Source organism: Entelurus aequoreus, linkage group LG06 (genome assembly GCF_033978785.1).
Source record: "Entelurus aequoreus isolate RoL-2023_Sb linkage group LG06, RoL_Eaeq_v1.1, whole genome shotgun sequence".
NCBI lineage: Eukaryota > Metazoa > Chordata > Actinopteri > Syngnathiformes > Syngnathidae > Entelurus > Entelurus aequoreus.
In genome coordinates, this window is record NC_084736.1 from 14,565,931 (window position 1) to 14,593,318 (window position 27,388).

The 27,388-nt window shown below is 39.4% G+C and overlaps 1 protein-coding gene across 7 annotated transcripts in view; it reads right to left on the bottom strand.

Annotated features, from left to right (window-relative positions):
- Nucleotides 1-27,388, bottom strand: part of srcin1a (SRC kinase signaling inhibitor 1a) — a 385,766-nt gene that overhangs the window by 76,175 nt on the left and 282,203 nt on the right. For 6 of the 7 annotated variants that reach the window (XM_062050045.1, XM_062050044.1, XM_062050043.1 and 3 more), the window contains exons 6-10: nt 24,094-24,289; nt 18,557-18,568; nt 14,588-14,883; nt 2,319-3,121; nt 994-1,095 (exon numbers count right to left, since the gene is read on the bottom strand). In XM_062050045.1, the coding sequence (XP_061906029.1) occupies nt 994-1,095; nt 2,319-3,121; nt 14,588-14,883; nt 18,557-18,568; nt 24,094-24,289 (1,409 nt within the window). The remainder of the gene's footprint in view (nt 1-993; nt 1,096-2,318; nt 3,122-14,587; nt 14,884-18,556; nt 18,569-24,093; nt 24,290-27,388) is intronic. The other variant, XM_062050042.1, reaches the window with a different exon arrangement.

Sequence of the window (27,388 nt, forward strand, 5' to 3'; positions counted from 1 at the left end):
TGTGTGATGACTGTATTATGATGATAGTATATATGATAGTATATATCTGTGTCATGAATCAATTTAAGTGGACCCCGACTTAAACAAGTTGAAAAACTTATTCGGGTGTTACCATTTAGTGGTCAATTGTACGGAATATGTACTTCACTGTGCAACCTACTAATAAAAGTCTCAATCAATCAATCAAACGGTAAAGACAATGAATGAACACTGTTACACCCGTCATAGTGACGTCACTGTTATTGTTCATGTTACACCCGTTATAGTGGCGTCACTGTTATTTTCTATTGTTTAATATTGTTCATGTTACACCCGTCATAGTGACGACACTGTTATTTTCTATTGTAATATTGTTAATGTTACACCCGTCACAGTGACGACACTGTGTACTGTCGTGTTTGTTATTTTGTACATACATGGGATTGTTTAATATTGTTAATGTTAGCAGTATTATTGCTAATAATGATAATAATAAGTGTAACTTATTTATTGAAGGTCGAACGATAGATGACTTAATGTTGATGTTTATGTGCGCACATTGATTGAACTCCGGGTCCTGTGTTTACGTAGGCCAGGTCCCTAAGTCTTGGATGGCGAGCTGTAGATAGGCCTCGAGCCCGAGCCCAAGGATCTCCACCTCTCTGTTTGTGAATGACTGAGAATTTCATGGAAGCTGCTTTTATACCCAATCATGGCGCCCACCGGTTCCCAATTAGCCTGTTCACCTGTGGGATGTTCCAAATAAGTGTTTGATGAGCATTCCTCAACTTTCTCAGTCTTTTCTGCCACTCGGACTGTAAGTGGATTTCACTGTTTACAATGTTTAATATTGTAGCAAAACGGTTGCTTAAAATTGAAAGATTTTGGGGATTTCTGATCCTTTGTGAGAGCACCAAAGGGACTTTTGTGCGCATGGGCAGACATTGTTTTCTCTGTCAATGTAGTATCTAGCTATGACCACAAGGAGATTAAAACGGGGCTAGGAAGGCTTACGTGCTGTCGCTGTCCGGAGCTCTGGTCAGCACGCTCTGGACCAGACCGGTCAGGCTGGCGATCTGCTTCTCCATGGCCTCCATGCGCTCCAGACGATGATCCCTGCAAGGGAACGCAAAAATCCAAACTTTTTCCAATTTTTCCAAAATTAGCAAAAAAGCTAACATGCTAATATTAGAATGCTAACTGGTATTGTCCGTCGGGTAAAATATTTGACGCTGATGTGTATGACTGCAAAGTTAGCAAAAACAAAAGCTAGCATACTAACGTTAACATGCTAACTGGTATTGTCCGTCAGGTAAAATATATGACGCTGATGTATATGCCTGCAAAATTTGCACCAAAAAAAAGCTAGCATGCTAATGTTAACATGCTAATTGGTATCGTTCGTCAGGTAAAATATTTGACGCTGATGTGTATGCCTGCAAAATTAGCAACAAAAAAAAAGCTAGCATACTAATGTTAACATGCTAACTGGTATCGTTCCTCAGGTAACAAAATATTTGACACTGATGTGTATGACTGCAAAATTAGCAAAAAAGCTAACATGCTAATATTAGAATGCTAACTGGTATTGTTCGTCAGGTAACAAAATATTTGACGCTGATGTGTATGCCTGCAAAATTAGCAAAAAAGCTAGCATACTAATGTTAACTTGCTAACTTGTAGCATTCGTCAGGTACAAAATATTTGACGCTGATGTGTATGCCTACAAAAATAGCAAAAAAAAAACTAGCATACTAACGTTAACATGCTAACTGGTATCGTTCGTCAGGCAACAAAATATTTGACGCTGATGTGTATGACTGCAAAATTAGCAAAAAAGCTGGAATGCTAACTGGTATTGTTTGTCAGGTAACAAAATATTTGATGCTGATGTGTATGACTGCAAAATTTGCAAAAAAGCTAACATGCTAGTATTAGAATGCTAACTGGTATTGTTCGTCAGGTAACAAAATATTTGACGCTGATGTGTATGACTGCAAAATTAGCAAAAAAGCTAACATGCTAATATTAGAATGCTAACTGGTATTGTTCGTCAGGTAACAAAATATTTGACGCTGATGTGTATGACTGCAAAATTAGCAAGAAAGCTAACATGCTAATATTAGAATGCTAACTGGTATTGTTCGTCAGGTAACAAAATATTTGACGCTAAAGTGTATCCCTGCGAAATTATAAAAAAAGCTAGCATGCTAATATTAGAATGCTAATGATTTTACCAAGGGCCGTTAAAAAAATAGCTGGGGGCCGCATTTTGGACACCCCTGTTATAAAGTATTAATTAAAAAAGGTAAAGGGCTCTCTCAGTCCTTCATACTCACCTGCTGGCATCAGAGTCCGGTCCAGACAGAGAAGAACCAAACCCTGGCGTGGCTCTGCCCCCCTCCCCGGGTCCAGCAGTCAGGCACAGAGGTTCAGAGCCGGAATTAGGTCTGGACTTGGGGCTGTCCATGAACACCGAGGAGGAGGCCGAGTCTTTGCGGAAGCTCTGCCTGACGGGCGAGGCCCTGCTGGGTGAGCCGGAGTACGAGTCCCTGTCCCGCAGGTGGATGTCTGGGATCTTTTGCGGGGACGAAGGCGGCATGCGAAAGCCCATGCCCAACGTGGCCGAGTAGGTGTCGGAGTACAGGGGCCCCCCGGGCTTGTAGAGGGAGTCGTCCAGCTCCCCCTGCAGGGCGGCTGCGGAGTAGGTGCTGAGGGAGCGCACGGAGCCGCGGCGGTACAGCCCCGCAGACACGGGGAAGCTGAACGGGTCGCCGATGGCGGCCAGCGACTGCGTCGACGCGATGCTGAGGCGGCCCTCGTGCATCAGGCTGTAGGGGTCGGCGTACAGAGACTCGTTCTTCATCAGCGCCAGGTTCTTGGCCGAGACCTCCTCGTCCGGCTTGACGTCGCGGCGCTCCAGGATGGCGCTGGGCGAGGGCGAGAGGCCCGCGTTGGCCACGTGGGCCGCCGACGGGTGGTGGGGGTGGCGAGCCTGCTCGTGGGGCCCGGCGAAGGACGGCGGGCGGCCCCCGCTATAGGACAGGCGGGAGCGAGACGGCGAGCCGGAAGAGGAGGAGGAGGGGAGCGTGTTGAGGCGGCGAGTCGGGGAGGAGTCGCGGGACGAGTACACCATCTCTCTCTGGAATCAGGAAGCAGGGACGCTGTTACCATGGAGACACAGCTGACTGATACCACATGGCTATTACTTATTATGATGAATCTACCATAAAGTTTTTTACTTACGCCTACTCAACAGTCACGACTATTTTGATAGTTCCTCTGGGAAAGACTACTTCACTTTTTCCACATTTTGTTACAGCCTTAGTCCCAAAATGGAATAAATTCATTTTTATGACCTCAAAATTCTACAGACAATACCCCAATGTGAAAAGTGTTTGTTTTTTTTTAAACTAGAAAATAACCTCAAAAACTGTCAAAAACTCAAGTTTTTTCCAATTTGAAAAAAATTAGGATTTTTTACTTCAAAAAGTCTAGATTTTTTCTTTCAAAAATTCTGGATTTTTTCCGTCAAAAAGTCTGTTTTTTTCCGTCAAAAAGTTGGGATTTTTTATGTCAAAAAATCAGGATTTTTTCTAAGTGTCAAAAAGTCTGGTTTTTTTTCTAAGTGGAAAAAAATTGGGATTTTTTCCTTCAAAAAGTCTGGATTTTTTCCGTCAAAAAGTCGGGATTTTTTCTGTCAAAAAGTCGGATTTCGAAGTGTCAAAAAAAAATCTGGATTTTTCCGTCAAAAAGTCTGGATTTTTTTCTGTCAGAAAATCGGGATTTTCTTCTGTCAAAAAGTCGGGAATTTTTCTAAGTGTTATTGCAATTTTGTCCTTAAATAAACATACAAGACAACTTGTCTTTTATTAGTAAGTAAACAAACAAAGGCTCCTAATTTAGTCTGCTGACATATGCAGTAACATATTGTCATTTTTTCTGTCAAAAAGTCTGGATTTTTTCTGTCAAAAAATCTGGATATTTTTACGTCAAAAAGTCGGGATTTTTTATGTGGGCACAGCTGACTGATACCAGATGGCTATTACTTATTATGATGAATCTACCATAAAGTTTTTTACTTACGCCTACTCAACAGTCACGACTATTTTGATAGTTCCTCTGGGAAAGACTACTTCACTTTTTCCACATTTTGTTACAGCCTTAGTCCCAAAATGGAATAAATTCATTTTTGTGACCTCAAAATTCTACAGACAATACCCCAATGTGAAAAGTGTTTGTTTTTTTAAAACTAGAAAATAACCTCAAAAAAACACATTATCAAGACCCTTTGATCAATCCTTTTATGTCAAAAAGTCAGGATTTTTTATGTCAAAAACTCAAGTTTTTCCCAATTTGAAAAAAATTAGGATTTTTTCCTTCAAAAAGTCTAGATTTTTTCTTTCAAAAAGTCTGGATTTTTTCCGTCAAAAAGTCTGTTTTTTTCCGTCAAAAAGTTGGGATTTTTTATGTCAAAAAATCAGGATTTTTTCTAAGTGTCAAAAAGTCGGGGTTTTTTTTCTAAGTGGAAAAAAATTGGGATTTTTTCCGTCAAAAAGACTGGATTTTTTCTGTCAAAAAGTCGGATGTCTAAGTGTCAAAAAAAAATCTGGATTTTTCCGTCAAAAAGTCGGGATTTTTTTCTGTCAGAAAATCGGGATTTTCTTCTGTCAAAAAGTCGGGAATTTTTCTAAGTGTTATTGCAATTTTGTCCTTAAATAAACATACAAGACAACTTGTCTTTTATTAGTAAGTAAACAAACAAAGGCTCCTAATTTAGTCTGCTGACATATGCAGTAACATATTGTCATTTTTTCTGTCAAAAAGTCTGGATTTTTTCTGTCAAAAAATCTGGATATTTTTACGTCAAAAAGTCGGGATTTTTTATGTGGGCACAGCTGACTGATACCAGATGGCTATTACTTATTATGATGAATCTACCATAAAGTTTTTTTACTTACGCCTACTCAACAGTCACGACTATTTTGATAGTTCCTCTGGGAAAGACTACTTCACTTTTTCCACATTTTGTTACAGCCTTAGTCCCAAAATGGAATAAATTCATTTTTATGACCTCAAAATTCTACAGACAATACCCCAATGTGAAAAGTGTTTGTTTTTTTTAAACTAGAAAATAACCTCAAAAAACCACATTATCAAGACCCTTTGATCAATCCTTTTATGTCAAAAAGTCAGGATTTTTTATGTCAAAAACTCAAGTTTTTTCCAATTTGAAAAAAATTAGGATTTTTTCCTTCAAAAAGTCTAGATTTTTTTTTTCAAAAAGTCCGTTTTTTTCCGTCAAAAAGTTGGGATTTTTTATGTCAAAAAATCAGGATTTTTTCTAAGTGTCAAAAAGTCGTGGGTTTTTTCTAAGTGGAAAAAAATTGGGATTTTTTCCTTCAAAAAGTCTGGATTTTTTCCGTCAAAAAGTCTGGATTTTTTCCGTCAAAAAGTCTGGATTTTTTCTGTCAAAAAGTCGGATTTCTAAGTGTCAAAAAAAAATCTGGATTTTTCCGTCAAAAAGTCTGGATTTTTTTCTGTCAGAAAATCGGGATTTTCTTCTGTCAAAAAGTCGGGAATTTTTCTAAGTGTTATTGCAATTTTGTCCTTAAATAAACATACAAGACAACTTGTCTTTTATTAGTAAGTAAACAAACAAAGGCTCCTAATTTAGTCTGCTGACATATGCAGTAACATATTGTCATTTTTTCCGTCAAAAAGTTGGGATTTTTTATGTCAAAAAATCGGGATTTTTTATGTCAAAAAATCAGGATTTTTTCTAAGTGTCAAAAAGTCGGGTTTTTTTTCTAAGTGGAAAAAAATTGGGATTTTTTCCTTCAAAAAGTCTGGATTTTTTCCGTCAAAAAGTCTGGATTTTTTCTGTCAAAAACTCTGATTTCTAAGTGTCAAAAAAAAATCTGGATTTTTCCGTCAAAAAGTCTGGATTTTTTTCTGTCAGAAAATCGGGATTTTCTTCTGTCAAAAAGTCGGGAATTTTTCGAAGTGTTATTGAAATTTTGTCCTTAAATAAACATACAAGACAACTTGTCTTTTATTAGTAAGTAAACAAACAAAGGCTCCTAATTTAGTCTGCTGACATATGCAGTAACATATTGTCATTTTTTCCGTCAAAAAGTTGGGATTTTTTATGTCAAAAAATCGGGATTTTTTATGTCAAAAAATCAGGATTTTTTCTAAGTGTCAAAAAGTCGGGTTTTTTTTCTAAGTGGAAAAAAATTGGGATTTTTTCCTTCAAAAAGTCTGGATTTTTTCCGTCAAAAAGTCTGGATTTTTTCTGTCAAAAAGTCTGATTTCTAAGTGTCAAAAAAAAATCTGGATTTTTCCGTCAAAAAGTCGGGATTTTTTTCTGTCAGAAAATCGGGATTTTCTTCTGTCAAAAAGTCGGGAATTTTTCTAAGTGTTATTGCAATTTTGTCCTTAAATAAACATACAAGACAACTTGTCTTTTATTAGTAAGTAAACAAACAAAGGCTCCTAATTTAGTCTGCTGACATATGCATAATAATGGCTAAACGGAAGGTGGACGATGAGAACAGGGGGTTTTAAACAAGGTGGGAGGTGCAGAGTACATGTTCACGGAGGTAAAAGGCAAACCTGTGTGTCTTCTGTGTGGAGAAAGTGTGGCCGTAATGAAAGAATATAATCTAAGAAGGCACTATGAAACGTCTAAGAAACACAAAGACAAAGACAACAATATGGAGACGGAACAAAGGCTCCAGAAGGTGGAAGAATTAAAACAAGGTCTTAAGTCCCGACAGGCTCTGTTCACAAAAGCCACATCACAAAGCTACGGTGTTGTTTTGATAACTGACACCATGTTTAATCATAATTTGCAATATTTGAATGATGATAAATGAATGTGTTGTGGCAGTATGCAGATTTCCCTAATGTGGCGGTTTGTGAAAACAATCGGTTGCTTTTCCAAACATTTTTAATAAACTGCCAACGTTGGAATGCTAAACAGGAAGTGCCTCAAGTTTAATGGCGTTGTAAAAACACAGACAGAGTCTAAGTTCATTGTGTTCTTCATGGTGTTTTTGAAACGGCACCAATTTTTTTTCCTCAGAGTTTTCAACTTACGTCAAGTGTTTTGCCAAAAGGATTATTTGTAGCGTGATCGTTTTCAGAATGTACTCCTTCTATTTTGGGCCAAAGTAAGACAAAGAAAATGATCTGAAGTTGTCTTTATTTTTAAAGGCCTACTGAAATGACATTTTTTTATTTAAACGGAGATAGCAGATCCATTCTATGTGTCATACTTGATCATTTCGCGATATTGCCATATTTTTGCTGAAAGGATTTAGTATAGAACAACGACGATAAAGTTCGCAACTTTTGGTCGCTGATAAAAAAAAGCCTTGCCTGTACCGGAAGTAGCGTGACGTCACAGGTTGAAGGGCTCCTCACATTTTCCCATTGTTTTCAATGCAGTGAGAGAGATTCGGACCGAGAAAGCGACGATTACCCCATTAATTTGAGCCAGGATGAAAGATTTGTGGATGAGGAACGTGAGAGTGAAGGACTAGAGTGCAGTGCAGGATGTATCTTTTTTCGCTCTGACCGTAACTTAGGTACAAGCTGGCTCATTGGATTCCACACTCTCTCCTTTTTCTATTGTGGATCACAGATTTGTATTTTAGACCACCTCGGATACGATATCCTCTTGGAAATGAGAGTCGAGAACGTGAAATGGACATTCACAGTGACTTTTATCTCCACGACAATACATCGGTGAAGCTCTTTAGCTACGGAGCTAACGTGATAGCATCGGGCTTAAATGCAGATAGAAACAAAATAAATAAACCCCTGACTGGAAGGATAGACAGAAAATCAACAATACTATTAAACCATGGACATGTAACCACACGGTTAATGCTTTCCAGGCTGGCGAAGCTTAACAATGCTGTTGCTAACGACGCCATTGAAGCTAACTTAGCAACAGGACCTCACAGAGCTTTGCCAAAAACATTAGCTATCCACCTACGCCAGCCAGCCCTCATCTGCTCATCAACACCCGTGCTCACCTGCGTTCCAGCGATCAACGGAGCGACGAAAGACTTCACCCGATCATAGATGCGGTCGGCAGCCCGGAGACGGAGGAAGTCAAGGTGAGGTCGGCGGCTAGCGCGTCTGCTATCCATCTCTCAGTCCTTCTGGTTGTGTTGCTGCAGCCAGCCGCTAATACACCTACAACTTTCTTCTTTGCAGTCTTCATTGTTCATTAAACAAATTGCAAAAGATTCACCAACACAGATGTCCAGAATACTGTGGAATTTTTAGATGAAAACAGAGCTTTTTGTATTGGATTCAATGGTGTCCGAATACTTCCGCTTCAACGATTGACGTCACGCGCATACGTCATCATACATAGACGTTTTCAACCGGAAGTTTAGCGGGAAATTTAAAATTGCACTTTATAAGTTAACCCGGCCCTATTGGCATGTGTTGCAATGTTAAGATTTCATCATTGATGTATAAACTATCAGACTGCGTGGTCGGTAGTAGTGGCTTTCAGTAGGCCTTTAAGTTATTTTTAGAGATGTCCGATAATATCGGGCTGCCGATATTATCGGCCGATAAATGCTTTAAAATGTAATATTCTAAATTATCGGTATCGGTTCGGAAATTATCGGTATGGGTTTCAAAAAGTAAAATTTATGATTTTTTGAAACGCCGCTGTACGTAGTCGTACACGGACGTAGGGAGAAGTACAGAGCGGCAATAAACCTTAAAGGCACTGCTTTTGCGTGCCGGCCCAATCACATAATACCTACGGCTTTTGACATACACAAGTTAATGCAATGCATACTTGGTCAACAGCCATACAGGTCACACTGAGGGTGACCGTATAAACAACTTTAACACTGTTACAAATATGCGCCACACTGTGAACCCACAACAAACAAGAATGACAAACACATTTCGGGAGAACATCCGCACCGTAACACAACATAAACACAACAGAACAAATACCCAGAACCCCTTGCAGCACTAACTCTTCCGGGACGCTACAATATACATCCCACGCTATCCCAATACCCCGCCCACCATGTTTTGAGGCATGTTAAAAAAAAAAAAGCACTTTGTGACTTCAATAATAAATATGGCAGTGCCATGTTGGCATTTTTTTCCATAACTTGAGTTGATTTATTTTGGAAAACCTTGTTACATTGTTTAATGCATCCAGCGGGGCATCACAACAAAATTAGGCATAATAATGTGTTAATTCCACGACTGTATATATCGGTATCGGTTGATATCGGAATCGGTAATTAAGAGTTGGACAATATTGGAATATCGGATATCGGCAAAAAAGCCATTATTGGACATCTCTAGTTATTTTGCCATGATTTTTCCAGTCCGGCCCACGTGGGAATAGATTTTCCTTCAGCTGCGGCCCCTGAGCTAAAATGAGCTTGACACCCCTGCTCTGAAACATGCATTTGCTGTGGCGACCTCCTTATGGGAAGAAGCGTAAAGACCGACAAGTTTATCGCAGTTTTTTTTAGGTTTTCACTAAAGCAGTTTGCACAAAACAGTTTTTTGTACTTTGTTCCTTTATTGTGACACTAAAACCAAGATACTGTGTAGATGGCAAAGCGTGATTATGGCGTGATGTTAAACGTTCCTCTCGATTGTTTGTCTGCTCCTGAGTGCTAATGACGCTTGTGTTCACAACACGTCGCTAAGCAGGGTTTTTGACGGAAATAACTATATACGTATTCCACAAAAATCTGTCCCCCTGAGGACTTTCGTCATCATCGTTGAAGCAGAAATGTAAAAATATGCTCGTTTAGCGGCGCGACATTGTCCTCTGGTGTGTGTGCGGCAACAGATGGCGTACTGAAGATGAAAAAAATACATTTCCAAGAGGAATACCTGTTCAAATCCGCCTGTCAAACATTGTCTTTGAAAACAAACAGACACAAAACAACAAGACACTATTAGCTCGCTGAAGATACTCATTAGTTCTGCATTACAAGCTCGTGCGAAGCGACGCCTTTTTTTCCCCACATTGTTGCCTTGCAGTTCCCTCGGAAATTGGGCGTGAACGCAGAGACACGAAATGTTGAAGAAAGGAATGAAGCGAGGATTACAACGCTTGTTAAAAAAAAACCCGTTCAAATTATCCCTTAGTGGCTGTGAGCAGGTATATTTAACTAAGTTGTTTTGGAGGCCACATTTCCTACAAACCCCGTTTCCATATGAGTTGGGAAATTGTGTTAGATGTAAATATAAACGGAATACAATGATTTGCAAATCATTTTCAACCCATATTCAGTTGAATATGCTACAAAGACAACATATTTGATGTTCAAACTGATAAACATTTTTTTTTTGTGCAAATAATCATTAACTTTAGAATTTGATGCCAGCAACACGTGACAAAGAAGTTGGGAAAGGTGGCAATAAATACTGAGAAAGTTGAGGAATGCTCATCAAACACTTATTTGGAACATCCCACAGGTGAACAGGCTAATTGGGAACAGGTGGATGCCATGATTGGGTATAGAAGTAGATTCCATGAAATGCTCAGTCATTCACAAACAAGGATGGGGCGAGGGTCACCACTTTGTCAACAAATGTGTGAGCAAATTGTTGAACAGTTTAAGAAAAACCTTTCTCAACCAGCTATTGCAAGGAATTTAGGGATTTCACCATCTACGCTCCGTAATATCATCAAAGGGTTCAGAGAATCTGGAGAAATCACTGCACGTACGCAGCTAAGCCCGTGACATTCGATCCCTCAGGCTGTGTAAAGGATATCACCACATGGGCTCAGGAACACTTCAGAAACCCACTGTCAGTAACTACAGTTGGTCGCTACATCTGTATAATACCTGGGATTTATATAGCGCTTTTCTAAGTACCCAAAGTCGCTTTACATGTTAAAAACCCATCATTTATTCACACCTGGTGGTGGTAAGCTACTTTCGTAGCCACAGCTGCCCTGGGGTAGACTGACGGAAGCGTGGCTGCCAATTTGCGCCTACGGCCCCTCCGACCACCACCTATCATTCATTCAACATTCATTCACCGGTGTGAGTGGCACCGGGGGCAAGGGTGAAGTGTCCTGCCCAAGGACACAACGGCATGGTAAGAGGCGGGGAGCGAACCTGCAACCCTCGGGTTTCTGACACGGGTGCTCTACCCACTACGCCATGCCACCCCAATGTATGTGCAAGTTAAAACTCTCCTATGCAAGGCGAAAACCGTTTATCAACAACACCCAGAAACGCCGTCGGCTTCGCTGGGCCTGAGCTCGTCTAAGATGGACTGATACAAAGTGGAAAAGTGTTCTGTGGTCTGACGAGTCCACATTTCAAATTGTTTTTGGAAACTGTGGACGTCGTGTCCTCCGGACCAAAGAGGAAAAGAACCATCCGGATTGTTATAGGCGCAAAATTGAAAAGCCAGCATCTGTGATGGTATGGGGGTGTATTAGTGCCCAAGACATGGGTAACTTACACATCTGTGAAGGCGTCATTAATGCTGAAAGGTACATACAGGTTTTGGAGCAACATATGTTGCCATCCAAGCAACGTTACCATGGACGCCCCTGCTTATTTCAGCAAGACAATGCCAAGCCACGTGTTACATCAACGTGGCTTCATAGTAAAATAGTGCGGGTACTAGACTGGCCTGCCTGTAGTCCAGACCTGTCTCCCATTGAAAATGTGTGGCGCATTATGAAGCCTAAAATAGCACAACGGAGACCCCCGGACTGTTGAACAACTTAAGCTGTACATCAAGCAAGAATGGGAAAGAATTCCACCTGAGAAGCTTCAAAATGTGTCTCCTCAGTTCCCAAACGTTTACTGAGTGTTGTTAAAAGGAAAGGCCATGTAACACAGTGGTGAACATGCCCTTTCCCAACTACTTTGGCACGTGTTGCAGCCATGAAATTCTAAGTTAATTATTATTTGCAAAAAAAAAACAAAGTTTATGAGTTTGAACATCAAATATCTTGTCTTTGTCGTGCATTCAACTGAATATGGGTTGAAAAGGATTTGCAAATCATTGTATTCCGTTTGTATTTACATCTAACACAATTTCCCAACTCATATGGAAACGGGGTTTGTATGTCATCTGAAAGAATTTGGGATTGACCAGTGACTTTAATTCCCTGGGAGGAAAGGCTGGTCAGACGCAACAGTTCAAACCCCGGCCGAGTCATACCAAAGACTATAAAAATGGGACCCATTACCTCCCTGCTTGGCACTCAGCATCAAGGGTTGGAATTGGGGGTTAAATCACCAACAATTATTCCTGAGTGCGGCCACCGCTGCTGCTCACTGCTCCCCTCACCTCTCAGGGGGTGGAAGAAGGGGATGGGTCAAATGCAGAGGGTCATTTCCCCACACCTAGTGTGTGTGTGACTATTAGTGGTACTTTAACCTTAACTTTTAAAACAGCTAGTATTTTCCTATGTAGTGTGTCTTCTCGTGATCTTTGCGTTTTCTCCTTATGTTCGTTAGTGAACTCTGTGTTTCCCCTTGAAGGCCTGGAATGTCTACCGGGAGTATAATGTACTCCCTTTTTGTGGAGGAGGCCTTAGAAGAGGGATGTCAAACTCGTTTTCATTGAGGGCCACATGGCAGTTATGGCTGCCATTAGAGGGACGCTTGTAACAGCGATTAGTGTATGATTATGCCTCTGGATTTCATTATTAATTATATAATTTTTTTTAAGTAGACTGTCGATTTTACAGTAAAAACTTTACATTTACAAAATGTTACTGTAAAATATAGTTTGTTTGTTTTTTTTAACAAGATTTTACGGTAAATGGAAAAACAGTACCACTGTTTTTTTTTGTGTTAAATTTACATTGTTTTTTATAACATTATATTGTTAATGGAAAAACAGTACACGTTCTTTTTTTATTCTGGCAACTTAGCTGCCAGTTTTTCTACCATAAAAACAAATGTACCATCTTTCCAATTACAGTAATACACCGTTAAAAAACAAGATTTTACAGTAAAAATATGGCAGCTCAGTCAACAGAATTTTAACGCAAAAAAAAGGTAGTTTTTTTTCAATATGCTGTAAAGAACCCCGAAAATTCATTGTCATTTTTATTAATTTGATGGGTAGTTTGCTGTAAAATCATAAGTCAAGCAGATATTAAAAGTATTTATTTTTATTTAGACAAAAACGTTTGGAAAGTATGATAATATACTGTAATATTTGATGCAATAATGGATACTAATAAAGTTTAAAAGGCATGCAATTTTAAGCAGTACATATCTTTTTTCTGTCAAAATGAAAACAATCCATTACATTTAGTGAGAAAATATTAAGTACTTTATTGACACGTATCATTTCCAAGTGTTTGCGGGCCAGATAAAATGATGTCGCGGGCCAGATCTTGAGTTTGACACTTGTGGTTTAGAACATAAAGCTGTATTTCTTTTTGGGCGGGAGGGGCTATTTTTGTACTAAATAAGCTGAGTCTTTCCATTTGATTTTTAGACTGCTTCTTGCTGCTGCTATTATCGCATTGTAAGGGCTGGTCTCCTAAAGCTTTAGTAAAACTCGGTAATATTGCTATTCTGTCTTGGTGGTCCTTCTTACTCAACATATATGTCATCTGAAAGAATTTGGGATTGACCAAGTGTATTGATTGACCAAGAATGTGATAGGACAAGGTATAATTCTTAAAAATATGAATAATAACAATTACCCGCAGGTCACCGTTGGCCAGATGCGCAATGTTTTTATAACATTATATTGTTAATGGAAAAACAGTACAAGTTCTTTTTTTAATTCTGGCAACTTAGCTGCCAGTTTTTCTACCATAAAAACAAATGTACCGTCTTTCCAGTTACAGTACTCCACCGTTAAAAAACAAGATTTTACAGTAAAAATATGGCAGCTCAGTCAACAGAATTTCAACGCAAAAAAAAAAGGTAGTTTTTTTTCAATATGCTGTAAAGAACACCGTAAAATTCATTGTCATTTTTATTAATTTGATGGGTAGTTTGCTGTACAATCATAAATCAAGCAGATATTAAAAGTATTTATTTTTATTTAGACAAAAACGTTTGGAAAGTATGATAATATACTGTAATATTTGATGCAATAATGGATACTATTAAAGTTTAAAAGGCATGCAATTTCAAGCAGTACATATCTTTTTTATGTCAAAATGAAAACAATCCATTACATTTAGTGAGAAAATATTAAGTACTTTATTGACACGTATCATTTCCAGGTGTTTGCGGGCCAGATAAAATGATGTCGCGGGTCAGCTCTGGCCCCCGGGCCTTGAGTTTGACACTTGTGGTTTACAACATAAAGGCTGTATTTCTTTTTGGGCGGGAGGGGCTATTTTCGTACTAAATAAGCTGAGCCTTTCCATTTGATTTTCAGACCGCTTCTTGCTGCTGCTATTATCGCATTGTAAGGGCTGGTCTCCTAAAGCTTTAGTAAAACTCGGTAATATTGCTATTCTGTCTTGGTGGTCCTTCTTACTCAACATATATGTCATCTGAAAGAATTTGGGATTGACCAAGTGTATTGATTGACCAAGAATGTGATAGGACAAGGTATAATTCTTAACAATATGAATAATAACAATTACCCGCAGGTCGCCGTTGGCCAGATGCGCGGCGGCCGGGTAGGAGGCGTAGATGGGCTCCTTGCGGTAGACCTTGATCACGCTGCGGTCCTGGATGTCGCGCACGTCCTCCAGCTCGTAGAAGACGTTGCGCGCCTCGTCCTTGATCAGGATGGCCGTGTTGGGCGACTTGAGCATGCCCGCCGTCAGCTTCTGGGGGAACATGTGCACGATGAGGGCGTGCAGCGTGTCCAGGCTGCTCAGCTCGTGGGTGATGTGCACGCGGCGCGTCTCGTCGCCGTACTGCAGGAACAGCACGCCTGAAAAAACAATTATATTTAATTAGATGGGGGGACATACATACATACACACTTTTAAAATTACGTTTTTTGGGGGTCACAATATGCTTAGTGTTTAAACACATTAAACGTAATTAACATTGATTAAGTGATAACATAGAACAATAAGAGATTAAAAAAAACCTATAATGCATTACATTTCCTCTATAAAGGACAAAACGGCTGCCATATCGATCAATATTTTTCACGGGCACAAGAAGTGCAGTGAATTATATTTATATAGCGCTTTTCTCTAGTGACTCAAAGCGCTTTACATAGTGAAACCCATTATCTAAGTTATATATATATATATATTTTTTAAACCAGTGTGGGTGGCACTGGGAGCAAGTGGGTGTAGTGTCTTGCCCAAGGACACAACAGCGTGACTAGGATGACAGAAGCGGGGATCGAACCTAGAACCCTCAGGTTGCTGCCACGGCCGCTCTACCAATCGAGCTACGCTGCGGAGTATCTAGTCCGTGTGTTTTTATTACTTACTTATAACATTTAACTCTGAGGTGGTAACTGTGCTCTATTTTGTTTTCTTACACTTCTGAGTCGTGTTTGCAAGTATTCATTTCAGTTTTTGTAGTAGTCAGGAAGTAGTCTTTGCCATTAGGTTGAATGTGGCGGTCTTGTCTTCTGTTGAGTCCTACAAAGTGTTTACACTATAAGTATTGGACTTGAGCTGTTTGATTGTGATGTGAATCTATGGAGGTTAATTTGTGTCTTTAATACCAAAGTTTTTTATTGACACTGAATTGATGTGAGTGAATGTTTTAATAAGTAAATGAGGCTCTACTTTTTAAAATGTGCCAGCTCGATGATAATAAACATTGGATATGCCATATGCATGCTACTGATTAGCGCAGGGGTCGGCAACTCAAAATGTTGAAAGAGCCATATTGGACCGATAATTAAAAAAAAAAAAATCTGTCTGGAGCCGAAAAAATGTAAAAGCCTGGTACAAACCCAGTTTCCATATGAGTTGGGAAATTGTGTTAGATGTAAATATAAACGGAATACAATGATTTGCAAATCATTTTCAACCCATATTCAGTTGAATATGCTACAAAGACAACATACCGTATTTCCTTGAATTGGCACAGGGAATATAGTATTCGCACGTCTAGAATTACTGCCGGGTCAAATTCGTTCCTCAAAATAATTAACGCATGCTTGGCCTTATCGCCGGTTTATTATTGAAGCCGGATCAAATTCGTTTCGCAAAATATTAATTTTATTATCGCATGTCTATAATTTTCACCGGGTCAAACTCGTTTCGCAAAATATTTAGCATATGGCTAGAACTTCCACCGGGTCAAATTCGTTACGTCACGAGTGACGCATCTGTCCTCATTTTCAAAATGGAGGAAGCTGCTTTCAGTAGTTTACAATCGCACAAAGGAAAAAAGATAAAGAGCTATTCAGTAGGATTTAAGGTCCAAGCTATTGAATACCGGTACAGTATGCTAAAGAGAACAGTAAGCAGCTATGTTTTATTAATATACCGTAGCTGCGTGTGTGAAATACTGTATAAGTCATTAAATGACTCCCGCCTCCTGGTGGTAGAGGGCGCTGCCGCGCTAGTGATCCTTCTTGCGACTTCCGGTACTGCAGAAGAAGTGAACACACGCAGCAAGAGATTTTTTTTTCTTCCTTTTAACAAGGAGGATTACATACCGGTATCTAAAATAAAACAGTTTTCTAAACTGGACTTTCAATGGAAGCAGGAGGTAATAATTAAAGGAATATCTCCATCGAGACAGAGAGACTTTTAAAACGGAAAAAAGAAAATAATGAAGACTTCTATAAACAAGTTATTGATGCTTTTGGTCAGAAGGAGCTGCAAATGGACGCCATTTATAAGTACAGGTAAGACCATAATAAAGTTTTTTTTAAATGTGCTTTTCATGATGGTATGCTTACATCACACTCAAAGCGCACGTCTAAATTTTATGGATTCCTCTTGGTAAACACCGGAGTGAGAAGAGGTTTTAAAATAATTACCGCATGCACGGCCATCCCGCCGGTTTCCGGTAAACGCAGGAGTGACAGGAGGTTTTAAATTAATTAACGCCCCTGCGGCTATTCAAGGAAATACGGTATTTGATGTTCAAACTGATAAACATTTTTTTTTTTTGTGCAAATAATCTAACTTTAGAATTTGATGCCAGCAACACGTGACAAAGAAGTTGGGAAAGGTGGCAATAAATACTGATAAAGTTGAGGAATGCTCATCAAACACTTATTTGGATCATCCCACAGGTGAACAGGCTAATTGGGAACAGGTGGGTGCCATGATTGGGTATAAAAGTAGATTCCATGAAATGCTCAGTCATTCACAAACAAGGATGGGGCGAGGGTCACCACTTTGTCAACAAATGTGTGAGCAAATTGTTGAACAGTTTAAGAAAAACCTTTCTCAACCAGCTATTGCAAGGAATTTAGGGATTTCACCATCTACGCTCCGTAATATCATCAAAGGGTTCAGAGAATCTGGAGAAATCACTGCACGTAAGCAGCTAAGCCCGTGACCTTCCATCCCTCAGGCTGTACTGCATCAACAAGCGACATCAGTGTGTAAAGGATATCACCACATGGGCTCAGGAACACTTGAGGAACCCACTGTCAGTAACTACAGTTGGTCGCTACATCTGTAAGTGCAAGTTAAAACTCTCCTATGCAAGGCGAAAACCGTTCATCAACAACACCCAGAAACGCAGTCGGCTTTGCTGGGCCTGAGCTCATCTAAGATAGACTGATACAAAGTGGAAAAGTTTTCTGTGGTCTGACGAGTCCACATTTCAAATTGTTTTTGGAAACTGTGGACGTCGTGACCAAAGAGGAAAAGAACCATCCGGATTGTTATAGGCGCAAAGTTGAAAAGCCAGCACCTGTGATGGTATGGGGGTGTATTAGTGCCCAAGACATGGGTAACTTACACATCTGTGAAGGTGCCATTATTGCTGAAAGGTACATACAGGTTTTGGAGCAACATATGTTGCCATCCAAGCAACGTTACCATGGACGCCCCTGCTTATTTCAGCAAGACAATGCCAAGGCACGTGTTACATCAACGTGTCTTCATAGTAAAAGAGTGCGGGTACTAGACTGGCCTGCCTGTAGTCCAGACCTGTCTCCCATTGAAAATGTGTGGCGCATTATGAAGCCTACAATACCACAAGGGAGACCCCCGGACTGTTGAACAACTTAAGCTGTACATCAAGCAAGAATGGGAAAGAATTCCCCCTGAGAAGCTTCAAAAATGTGTCTCCTCAGTTCCCAAACGTTTACAGAGTGTTGTTAAAAGGAAAGGCCATGTAACACAGTGGTGAACATGCCCTTTCCCAACTACTTTGGCACGTGTTGCAGCCATGAAATTCTAAGTAAATTATTATTTGCAAAAAAAAAAAAAAAGTTCATGAGTTTGAACATCAAATATGTTGTCTTTGTAGTGCATTCAATTGAATATGGGTTGAAAAGGATTTGCAAATCATTGTATTCCGTTTATATTTACATCTAACACAATTTCCCAACTCTTATGGAAACAGGGTTTGTATATTCTGCGTTACAAATGTAAACAGTGAGTGTGTACTAAATGCTGCATAAGACAAGGAAAGACTGTACTGCATGTGTCTGACACCTGACTAACCTGCAAATTCATCTTGGTAGAGACGCGGTCCAAACACAAAGAAACACACAAAAGCAAAGAAAGACCAGTTAGAGACAAGACAAGTTAGTATAGACATAGAGCGCATAGATCGACAGAACTGGCCCAAGTTTCTTCATCATAATCTCAATAATATGTCTTTAAAAAAATGATACATATTTTAACATCGGCTGCTTGGTCTTTTTGGGTGTGGACCCGCCTCACGGAACTTGTTTGAAAAAATATATACATAAAATAAAAAACACATACAGTGGAACCTCAATTTACGAAACCCGTAATTGTGCAAACTTTTAGATTTACGAACCACAGACCAAGTAAAAATATGCGGTGGTATACGAACCTTGTCTTAGTGTACGAACATTTTATGTGTGCCTGCAGCGCAGCCATTGTGGACGGGCCCAATCACTTGCCAGTAGAGATGTTCGATAATGGCTTTTTTGCCGATATCCGATATTACGATATTGTCCAACTCTTAATTACCGATTCCGATATCAACCGATACCGATACATACAGTCGTGGAATTAACACATTATTATGCCTAATTTTGTTGTGATGCCCCGCTGGATGCATTAAACAATGTAACAAGGTTTTCCAAAATAAATCAACTCAAGTTATGGGAAAAAAATGCCAACATGGCACTGCCATATTTATTATTGAAGTCACAAAGTGCATTATTTTTTTTAACATGCCTCAAAACAGCAGCTTGGAATTTGGGACATGCTCTCCCTGAGAGAGCATGAGGAGGTTGAGGTGGGCGGGGTTGGGAGGGTAGCGGGGGGTGTATATTGTAGCGTCCCGGAAGAGTTAGTGCTGCAAGGGGTTCTGGGGTATTTGTTCTGTTGTGTTTATGTTGTGTTACGGCGCGGATGTTCTCCCGAAATGTGTTTGTCATTCTTGTTTGGTGTGGGTTCACAGTGTGGCGCATATTTGTAACAGTGTTAAAGTTGTTTATACGGTCACCCTCAGTGTGACCTGTATGGCTGTTGACCAAGTATGCATTGCATTCACTTGTGTGTGTGTGAAAAGCCGTAGATATTATGTGACTGGGAAGAACACGCAAGTTTTTTTTCCCCTTTTTTATTCCCGACGAGCTTTAAGAACATTCTGGCTGAATGTTCTTAGACATTATTATTATTATTGTTACTTACTTATTATTATTATTATTATTATATATATTATTGTTACTTACAATAAACCTTAAAGGCAGTGCCTTTAAGGTTTATTGGCGCTATGTACTTCTCCCTACGTCCGTGTACACGGCGGCGTTTTAAAAAGTCATACATTTTACTTTTTGAAACCGATACCGATAATTTCCGATATTACATTTTAAAGCATTTATCGGCCGATAATATCGGCAGTCCGATATTATCGGACTGCCAGTGCTCATTCAGTCAGCGGAGTGTTAGCTCCTGTGCTATTTTGTGTTTTTTAAAGTGTTTTTTTTCAGCCTTTTTACAACATTTTTCAACTTTTGCAAGCTTAACATGAGTCCAAAGAAAGCAATGGGCAAGCGATGTAGGTATAGATGTTATAGATATAATGTTGTTCTATCTATAACATTCTTCTTCTCATGTTATAGTTATAATATTAGAAGTAAACCTTTATTAAGAGTCTGGCCTGTAAAGGGCCAATGATCTCGAATGAGATTGATAACTTTAGAAAATAATCACATTCTTTAAACATTTTTAAAAAGTGTTTTAAGCAAAATTTATTGTGACGATATGCTTAGTATATTTAGCACACCCCTTATGGTTGAGGAATTCACTTTGGTCGCATCATTTTGGTCTTGACCTCTGTATGTATGATGAGATTATCCCAGATCTTCAAGATGCAACCTTTTAATCAAATTTGAATAATAGGATATTGGGACTGATTTGGTGGATTTAAAGATTCCTTTTTTATAAATGTCAACCTGTCGGTAGGTTGGTATGAAATTGTACATGGGTAGATTTTGAAAGGAATCGTATTGTACTGTATTTTGTATATTATATTATGATTTTAACTGTGGGTCCCTGTCCATAAATTGTGTGTGCTTCTAGGGATTACCTTTTGCAGAACGGACTCTGATATTAACAAAAGAAACAATAATGTAATACAAAATTATGTCTGTCTATAAAGAAATAATTAACAAATAGATGTGTGGTTTGAAACATTCAGGAAGTATCCACAGCGTTGTCGACACTGCCTCACCCCCCTCCTTCCTTCTGCTGCACACCATGAAGATTAACCGACAAGGTAGAAAAAGGATTTAACTTTTCATTCCCAATCATTGTAGCCACCTGGCGGTTAAATTTGAGGAGTTTTGTCATTTCCAACTGTGAGTGCACCACAGGGCTAGTGACAGTAAAGGTGTACGTGTCGGCAGGGTGGTTGTAGAAGAGGACAGTTAATTTACCGTATTTTCCGGACCATAGGGCGCACCGGATTATAAAGCGCACTGCCGATGAATAGTTTTGATCTTTTTTCATATATAAGGCATATTATAGGGCACGTTAAAGGAGTCATATTATTATTATTTTTTTCTAAATGTAAAACACTTCCTTGTGGTCTACATAACATGTAATGGTGGTTCTTTGGTCAAAATGTTGCATAGATGATGTTGTACAGATCTTCTTCGTGCCGCTTTCTGACAGTCGCTTCCAGATGCGCCGTTTTGTGGGCGGTCTTATTTACGTGGCTCACCTTCGACAGAGTCTTCTCCCCGTCATCTTTGTTGTAGCGGTGTAGCGTGCAAGGACGGGAGTGGAAGAAGTGTCAAAAGATGGAGCTAACTGTTTTAATGACATTCAGACTTTACTTCAATCAATAACGGAGCAGCGTCTCCTCATTGGGAAACAACCACACCAGAAATGTGTCCCGTGAAAACCCGTCCAACCGGAACTCTAATAACTAAAGTTCCTTGAGTGAATAATGTAAACTCACTACACCGGTATGTTTTAGCACTTTCATGGCGAGTTTACTGACAGATGTAAGTAAGAACTTTACACTACTTTATATTAGAAATGGCAACAGCGGCGGATGAATGTCCCATAACAAGAAGATAGAGAAAAAGAAGAAGCTTATCGACTACGGTGTCGGCGTGGACGCGTGCAAATTTTCAGGATTTATGCAGATCCCAAATACAGATCAGCAGGTAAGAAAAGTTGGTTTTGCATATAACTGCGTAACAAAACGCCAGATAACATGTCTTACTTTATAAACACACCATAATAATATTCGTATGTTTAATGCACCGACAATCCATCAAGCGGTGCGGTTTCATAGCTTACCAAAGTCGCACTAAAACATTTTGATTAATTTTTGAGCGCCGTGTGTAATGTTCTATATTTTCAATGGAACATTTAAAATGTTGGTGTTGTTTACTTGAGTCATATTGCCATCATAGTGCAGCTTACACTCATCTCTTATGTTTGACTGCCATCCACTGGTCACACTTATCATTACACCATGTACCAAATAAAATAGCTTCGAGGTGGGTAAGCTCAACCAAACGTATTCCTTACATTAGGTGCACCGGGTTATAAGGCGCACTGTCTGGTTTTGAGGGGAAAAACATGATTTTAAGTGCGCCTTATAGTCCGGAAAATATGTTAGTTGTTGTTTTGACTTTGTTATTGAAGAGAGAGTTGTTATTTTTGTCTGATATACGATACTGTACAGCCCTTTCTTTATATTGTGTTACAAATGTAAGGTGAAGTGAATAATATTTATGTAGCGCTTTTTCTCTCGTGACTCAAAGCGCTTTACATAGTGAAACCCATCTTTAAGCTACATTTAAACCAGTGTGGGTGGCACTAGGAGCAGGTGGGTAAAGAACCTGGAACCCTCGAGTTGCTGGCACGGCACATTTTCTTATGCAGAAAATTTGCTTAACCTCTTAAGGCCCGAGCTGTTTGTTTACATGTTTTTTTTATTTCTCTTTGCTATTTGGGCTTATTGGACCCTAATTAGAATAAAAACTAAAAATCATCTTTTGATATGATGTACTCAGTCCATAAGTACACAAACGTGTACTTCATGTGTAGTGACATGCAAATTTAGATTTTTACACTTTTTTCCCCCAAATTCCATTGTATGTTATACTCCTCTGACACCACCAGATGGCAGCATAAGTGTCCACATAAGTGGCCATAAGACCCCAATTCAGTAGTGTACACAATTTTGGAAATAAGAGCTAAAAGGTGCTGTCCACGCACGTGGCCACTAAGGCCTTTAGAGCAGGGGTCACCAACGCGGTGCCCGCGGGCCCCAGGTCGCCCGTAAGGACCAGATGAGTCGCCCGCTGGCCTGTTCTAAAAATAGCTCAAATAGCAGCACTTACCAGCCTGCCTCTATTTTTTAAATTGTATTTATTTACTAGCAAGCTGGTCTCGCTTTGCCCGACATTTTTAATTCTAAGAGAGACAAAACTCAAGTAGAATTTGAAAATCCAAGGAAATATTTTAAAGACTTGGTCTTCACTTTTTTAAATAAATTCATTAATTTTTTTACTTTGCTTCTTATAACTTACAGAAAGACAATTTTAGAGAAAAAAATACAACCTTAAAAATGATTTTTTTTAAACACATATACCTTTTTACCTTTTAAATTCCTTCCTCTTCTTTCTTGACAATTTAAATCAATGTTCAAGTAAATTTATTATTTTTATTGTAAAGAATAATAAATACATTTTAATTTAATTCTTCATTTTAGCTTCTGTTTTTTCGACGAAGAATATTTGTGAAATATTTCTTCAAACTTATGATTAAAATTCAAAAAAATTATTCTGGCAAATCTAGAAAATCTGTTGAATCAAATGTAAATCTTATTTCAAAGTCTTTTGAATTTCTTTTAAAATTTTTGTTCTGGAAAATCTAGAAGAAATAATGATTTGTCTTTGTTAGAAATATAGCTTGGTCCAATTTGTTTTATATTCTAACAAAGTGCAGATTGGATTTTAACCTATTTAAAACATGTCATCAAAATTCTAAAATTAATCTTAATCAGGAAAAATTACTAATGATGTTCCATAAATTCTTTTTTTAATTTTTTCAAAAAGATTCGAATTAGCTACTTTTTCTCTTCTTTTTTCGGTTGAATTTTGAATTTTAAAGAGCCGAAATTGAAGATAAACTATGTTTCAAAATTTAATTGTCATTTTTTTCCGTGTTTTCTCCTCTTTTAAACCGTTCAATTAAGTGTAAATATCATTAATTATTAATAATAACATAGACTTAAAGGTAAATTGAGCAAATTGGCTATTTCTGGCAATTTATTTAAGTGTGTATCAAACTGGTAGCCCTTCGCATTAATCAGTACCCAAGAAGTAGCTCTTGGTTTCAAAAAGGTTGGTGACCCCTGCTTTAGAGGTTAAATATACAAGCTTTTCCATTTACCTGTTCAAGAACAAAATACGTTTCCAAATCGAGGTTTCACCGTATGATGAAATAAAAGGATATAATAAAAGGAAATATTAATTACGCCAATAAAATCGTTTGCCCCCACTCCATCATGCCAATAGCGAGTGCTAAATGCCAACCTGGAGATCGTAGCTTATTCTGGCTGGCGGAGCGCGACAGCGGCAGGCTCTGGCGGAACCGGTTCATCCGGTTGAAGCCGATGGGCACGTCGGCCTCGGACATGGTCTCCAGGGATTCGGCGGAGGCGTAGGAGAGCTTGGTGGCCTGGTCGGCGAGGCCAGACTGGGTGGACTGGGAGTGGCGAGGGCTGCGGCTCTGTCGGAGGGAGAAAGTAGTGAGTCATTCTTAACTGGTACACACAAATATGTTCTTAATCTTAACAATTTCAAAAAATCTGTTACAGACCCCACACTTAGAGACAAAAAATATGTCAGGTATGATCTTTAAAAACGCTGGCGGAAAGTGATAATCCATAAAAAAATAAATACAAATGCGCGTCCTTTCTGATTTCAATGCGTAAAAAGACACAAAAAGTGCGTTAACGCCCACAGTGGAGTAACCATGTAATACTCTTCCATATCAGTAGGTGGCAGCAGGTAAATAATTGCGTTGTGGGTCTAATTTCAGATAAGAGAATCAGTGACGCATGGATGGTTATTTTTTTAAAAATGTTTTTTAAAGGCCTACTGAAAGCCACTACTACCGACCACACAGTCTGATAGTTTATATATCAATGATGAAATCTTAACATTGCAACACATGCCAATACGGCCGGGTTAACTTATAAAGTGCAATTTTAAATTTCCCGCCACACTTCCGGTTGAAAACGTCTAGATATGATGACGTATGCGCGTGACGTCAGTGGTTGATACGGAAGTATTCGGACCCATTGAATCCAATACAAAAAAGCTCTGTTTTCATCCCGAAATTCCACAGTATTCTGGACTCTTGTGTTGGTGAATCTTTTGCAATTTGTTTAATGAACAATGGAGACTGCAAAGAAGAAAGCTGTAGGTGCGATCTGTGTATTAGCGGCGGACTACAGCAACACAACCAGGAGGACTTTGAGATGGATAGCAGACGCGCTACCGTGAGTACAGCTTTGGCTTCCAAACATTTGATCGCTTGCCCGTACGTGCGTGTCGCTATGTGCATGTCACGTACGTAACTTTGGGGAAATATATGTTTCTTGCCGACTCTGATGGCGGCCGGGGTGTCGTCGAAAGCTACAACGCCCCCCGCCGCCGCCGTCCCGTAGCTAAGTTAGCTTCAATGGCGTCGTTAACAACAGCATTGTTAAGCTTCGCCAAGCTGGAAATTATTAACCGTGTATTTACATGTCCATGGTTTAATAGTATTGTTGATCTTCTGTCTATCCTTCCAGTCAGGGGTTTATTTATTTTGTTTCTATCTGCATTTGAGCCCGATGCTATCACGTTAGCTCAGTAGCTAAAGAGCTTCGCCGATGTATTGTCGTGGAGATAAAAGTCACTGTGAATGTCCATTTTGCGTTCTCGACTCTCACTTTCAAGAGGATATAGTATCCGAGGTGGTTTAAAATACAAATCCGTGACCCGCAATAGAAAAAGGAGAAACTGTGGAATCCAATGAGCCCTTGTACCTAAGTTACGGTCAGAGCGAAAAAAGATACGTCCTGCACTGCCTCTCTAGTCCTTCACTCTCACGTTCCTCATCCACGAATCTTTCATCCTCGCTCAAATTAATGGGGTAATTGTCGCTTTCTCTGTCCGAATCTCTCTCGCTGCATTGTAAACAATGGGGAAATGTGAGGAGTCCTTCAGCCTGTGACGTCACGCTACTTCCGGTATAGGCAAGGCTTTTTTTTATCAGCGACCAAAAGTTGCGAACTTTATCGTCGTCGTTCTCTACTAAATCCTTTCAGCAAAAATATGGCAATATCGCAAAATGATCAAGTATGACACATAGAATGGATCTGCTATCCCCGTTTAAATTTTAAAAAATCATTTTAGTAGGCCTTTAATGCAGTGTTTTTCAACCTTTTTTGAGCCAAGGCACATTTTTTTCATAAAAAAAAAAATACGGAGGCACACCACCAGCAGAAAAGGTTAAAAAATGAAACTCCACCTGGTTGTCGTGCCTTATTTTGAGTTTTTGTTGTCGTTTCCTGTGTGTAGTGCTTTAGTTCCTGTCTTGCGCTGTTAATTTGGTGACCCTTCCTGTTTTGTTGGTGTCACACCTTCCTTTGAGTTCTATTGCCCGCACCTGCTTTGTTTCCGCAATCAAGGCTGCCATGTCATGTACGGATGTACTTTGTGCTCCACACGCTGTAAGTTTTTGCTGTCGTCCAGCATTCTGTTTTTGTTTACTTTGGAGCCAGTTCAGTTTTACTTTGGTTTTGCATAGCCATCCCTATGCTTCAGTGCCTTTTCCTAACGGGACTTGCCTTTTGTTCATTTTTGGTTTAAGCGTTACATACCTTTTACATGCCAAAAAAGGTTGAAAAACACTGCACTAGACAACGGCACATTATTATAATTATTGATTTGCAAAAATAATTTTTTGGACCAATTAGGTGACGTTGCATAATTTCCCACGGGCACACCAGACAATATCTCAGTGTGCCGCGGCACATAATTTGAAAAACACTGTTTTAATGTTTATTTACCCAGGAAAGGTCCCATTGAGATTTAGAATCTCATTTTCAAGAGAGTCCTGCACTTTTGTACACCAGTGTAGGTGCCACTGGGAGATAGGTGGGCCGTGGTTAGGATGGCGGAAGCTGGCATCGAACCCGGAAGTTGCTGGCTGTGCCGCGCTACCATCCGAGCCACGCCGTCTCAAACGCCGTTATGATTATGGTATGGATAAATATTGAACAATCCTGTCAGGTATTGGATGAGAACCACTTTCTATCGTCAATATTGGCTACTGAGTCTGCTGGTCTGCCAGTGGTGTGCCTCGGGATTTTTTCCATGAAAAAACGTGCCTTGGCTCAAAAAAAAAGGTTGAAAAACATTGCCTTAGAGGACGGTCGGGTGGCAGTCGTAAGTTAACTTTTATTAGCATGCGTGATTTTGAGGACTCTGGGGGAATATTGTTGTAACAAATTTTTGAGTGGTGTTGCTTCCTTATTTGTCATTACTCCAAGTATGATTATCATCTACCCGTACGTCGTAGCGGCACTTGACGACGGCCAGCTGGATAAAAAAATAAGATACCGATAGCAGTAACATTAGTCTAGAACAGGGATGTCAAACGTATAAAAATTAACCTGAAATTTTTGAATGAAAGAAACTGCTGTTCTAAATGTGTCCACTGGATGTCACAATAGCAATTATTTGTATCTTTGTAGATGATGCTACATATGTACAAAATAAACCACATGATGTTAGTGCACCAGTCGAGAAAAATGATCAAACAACATAAATAACA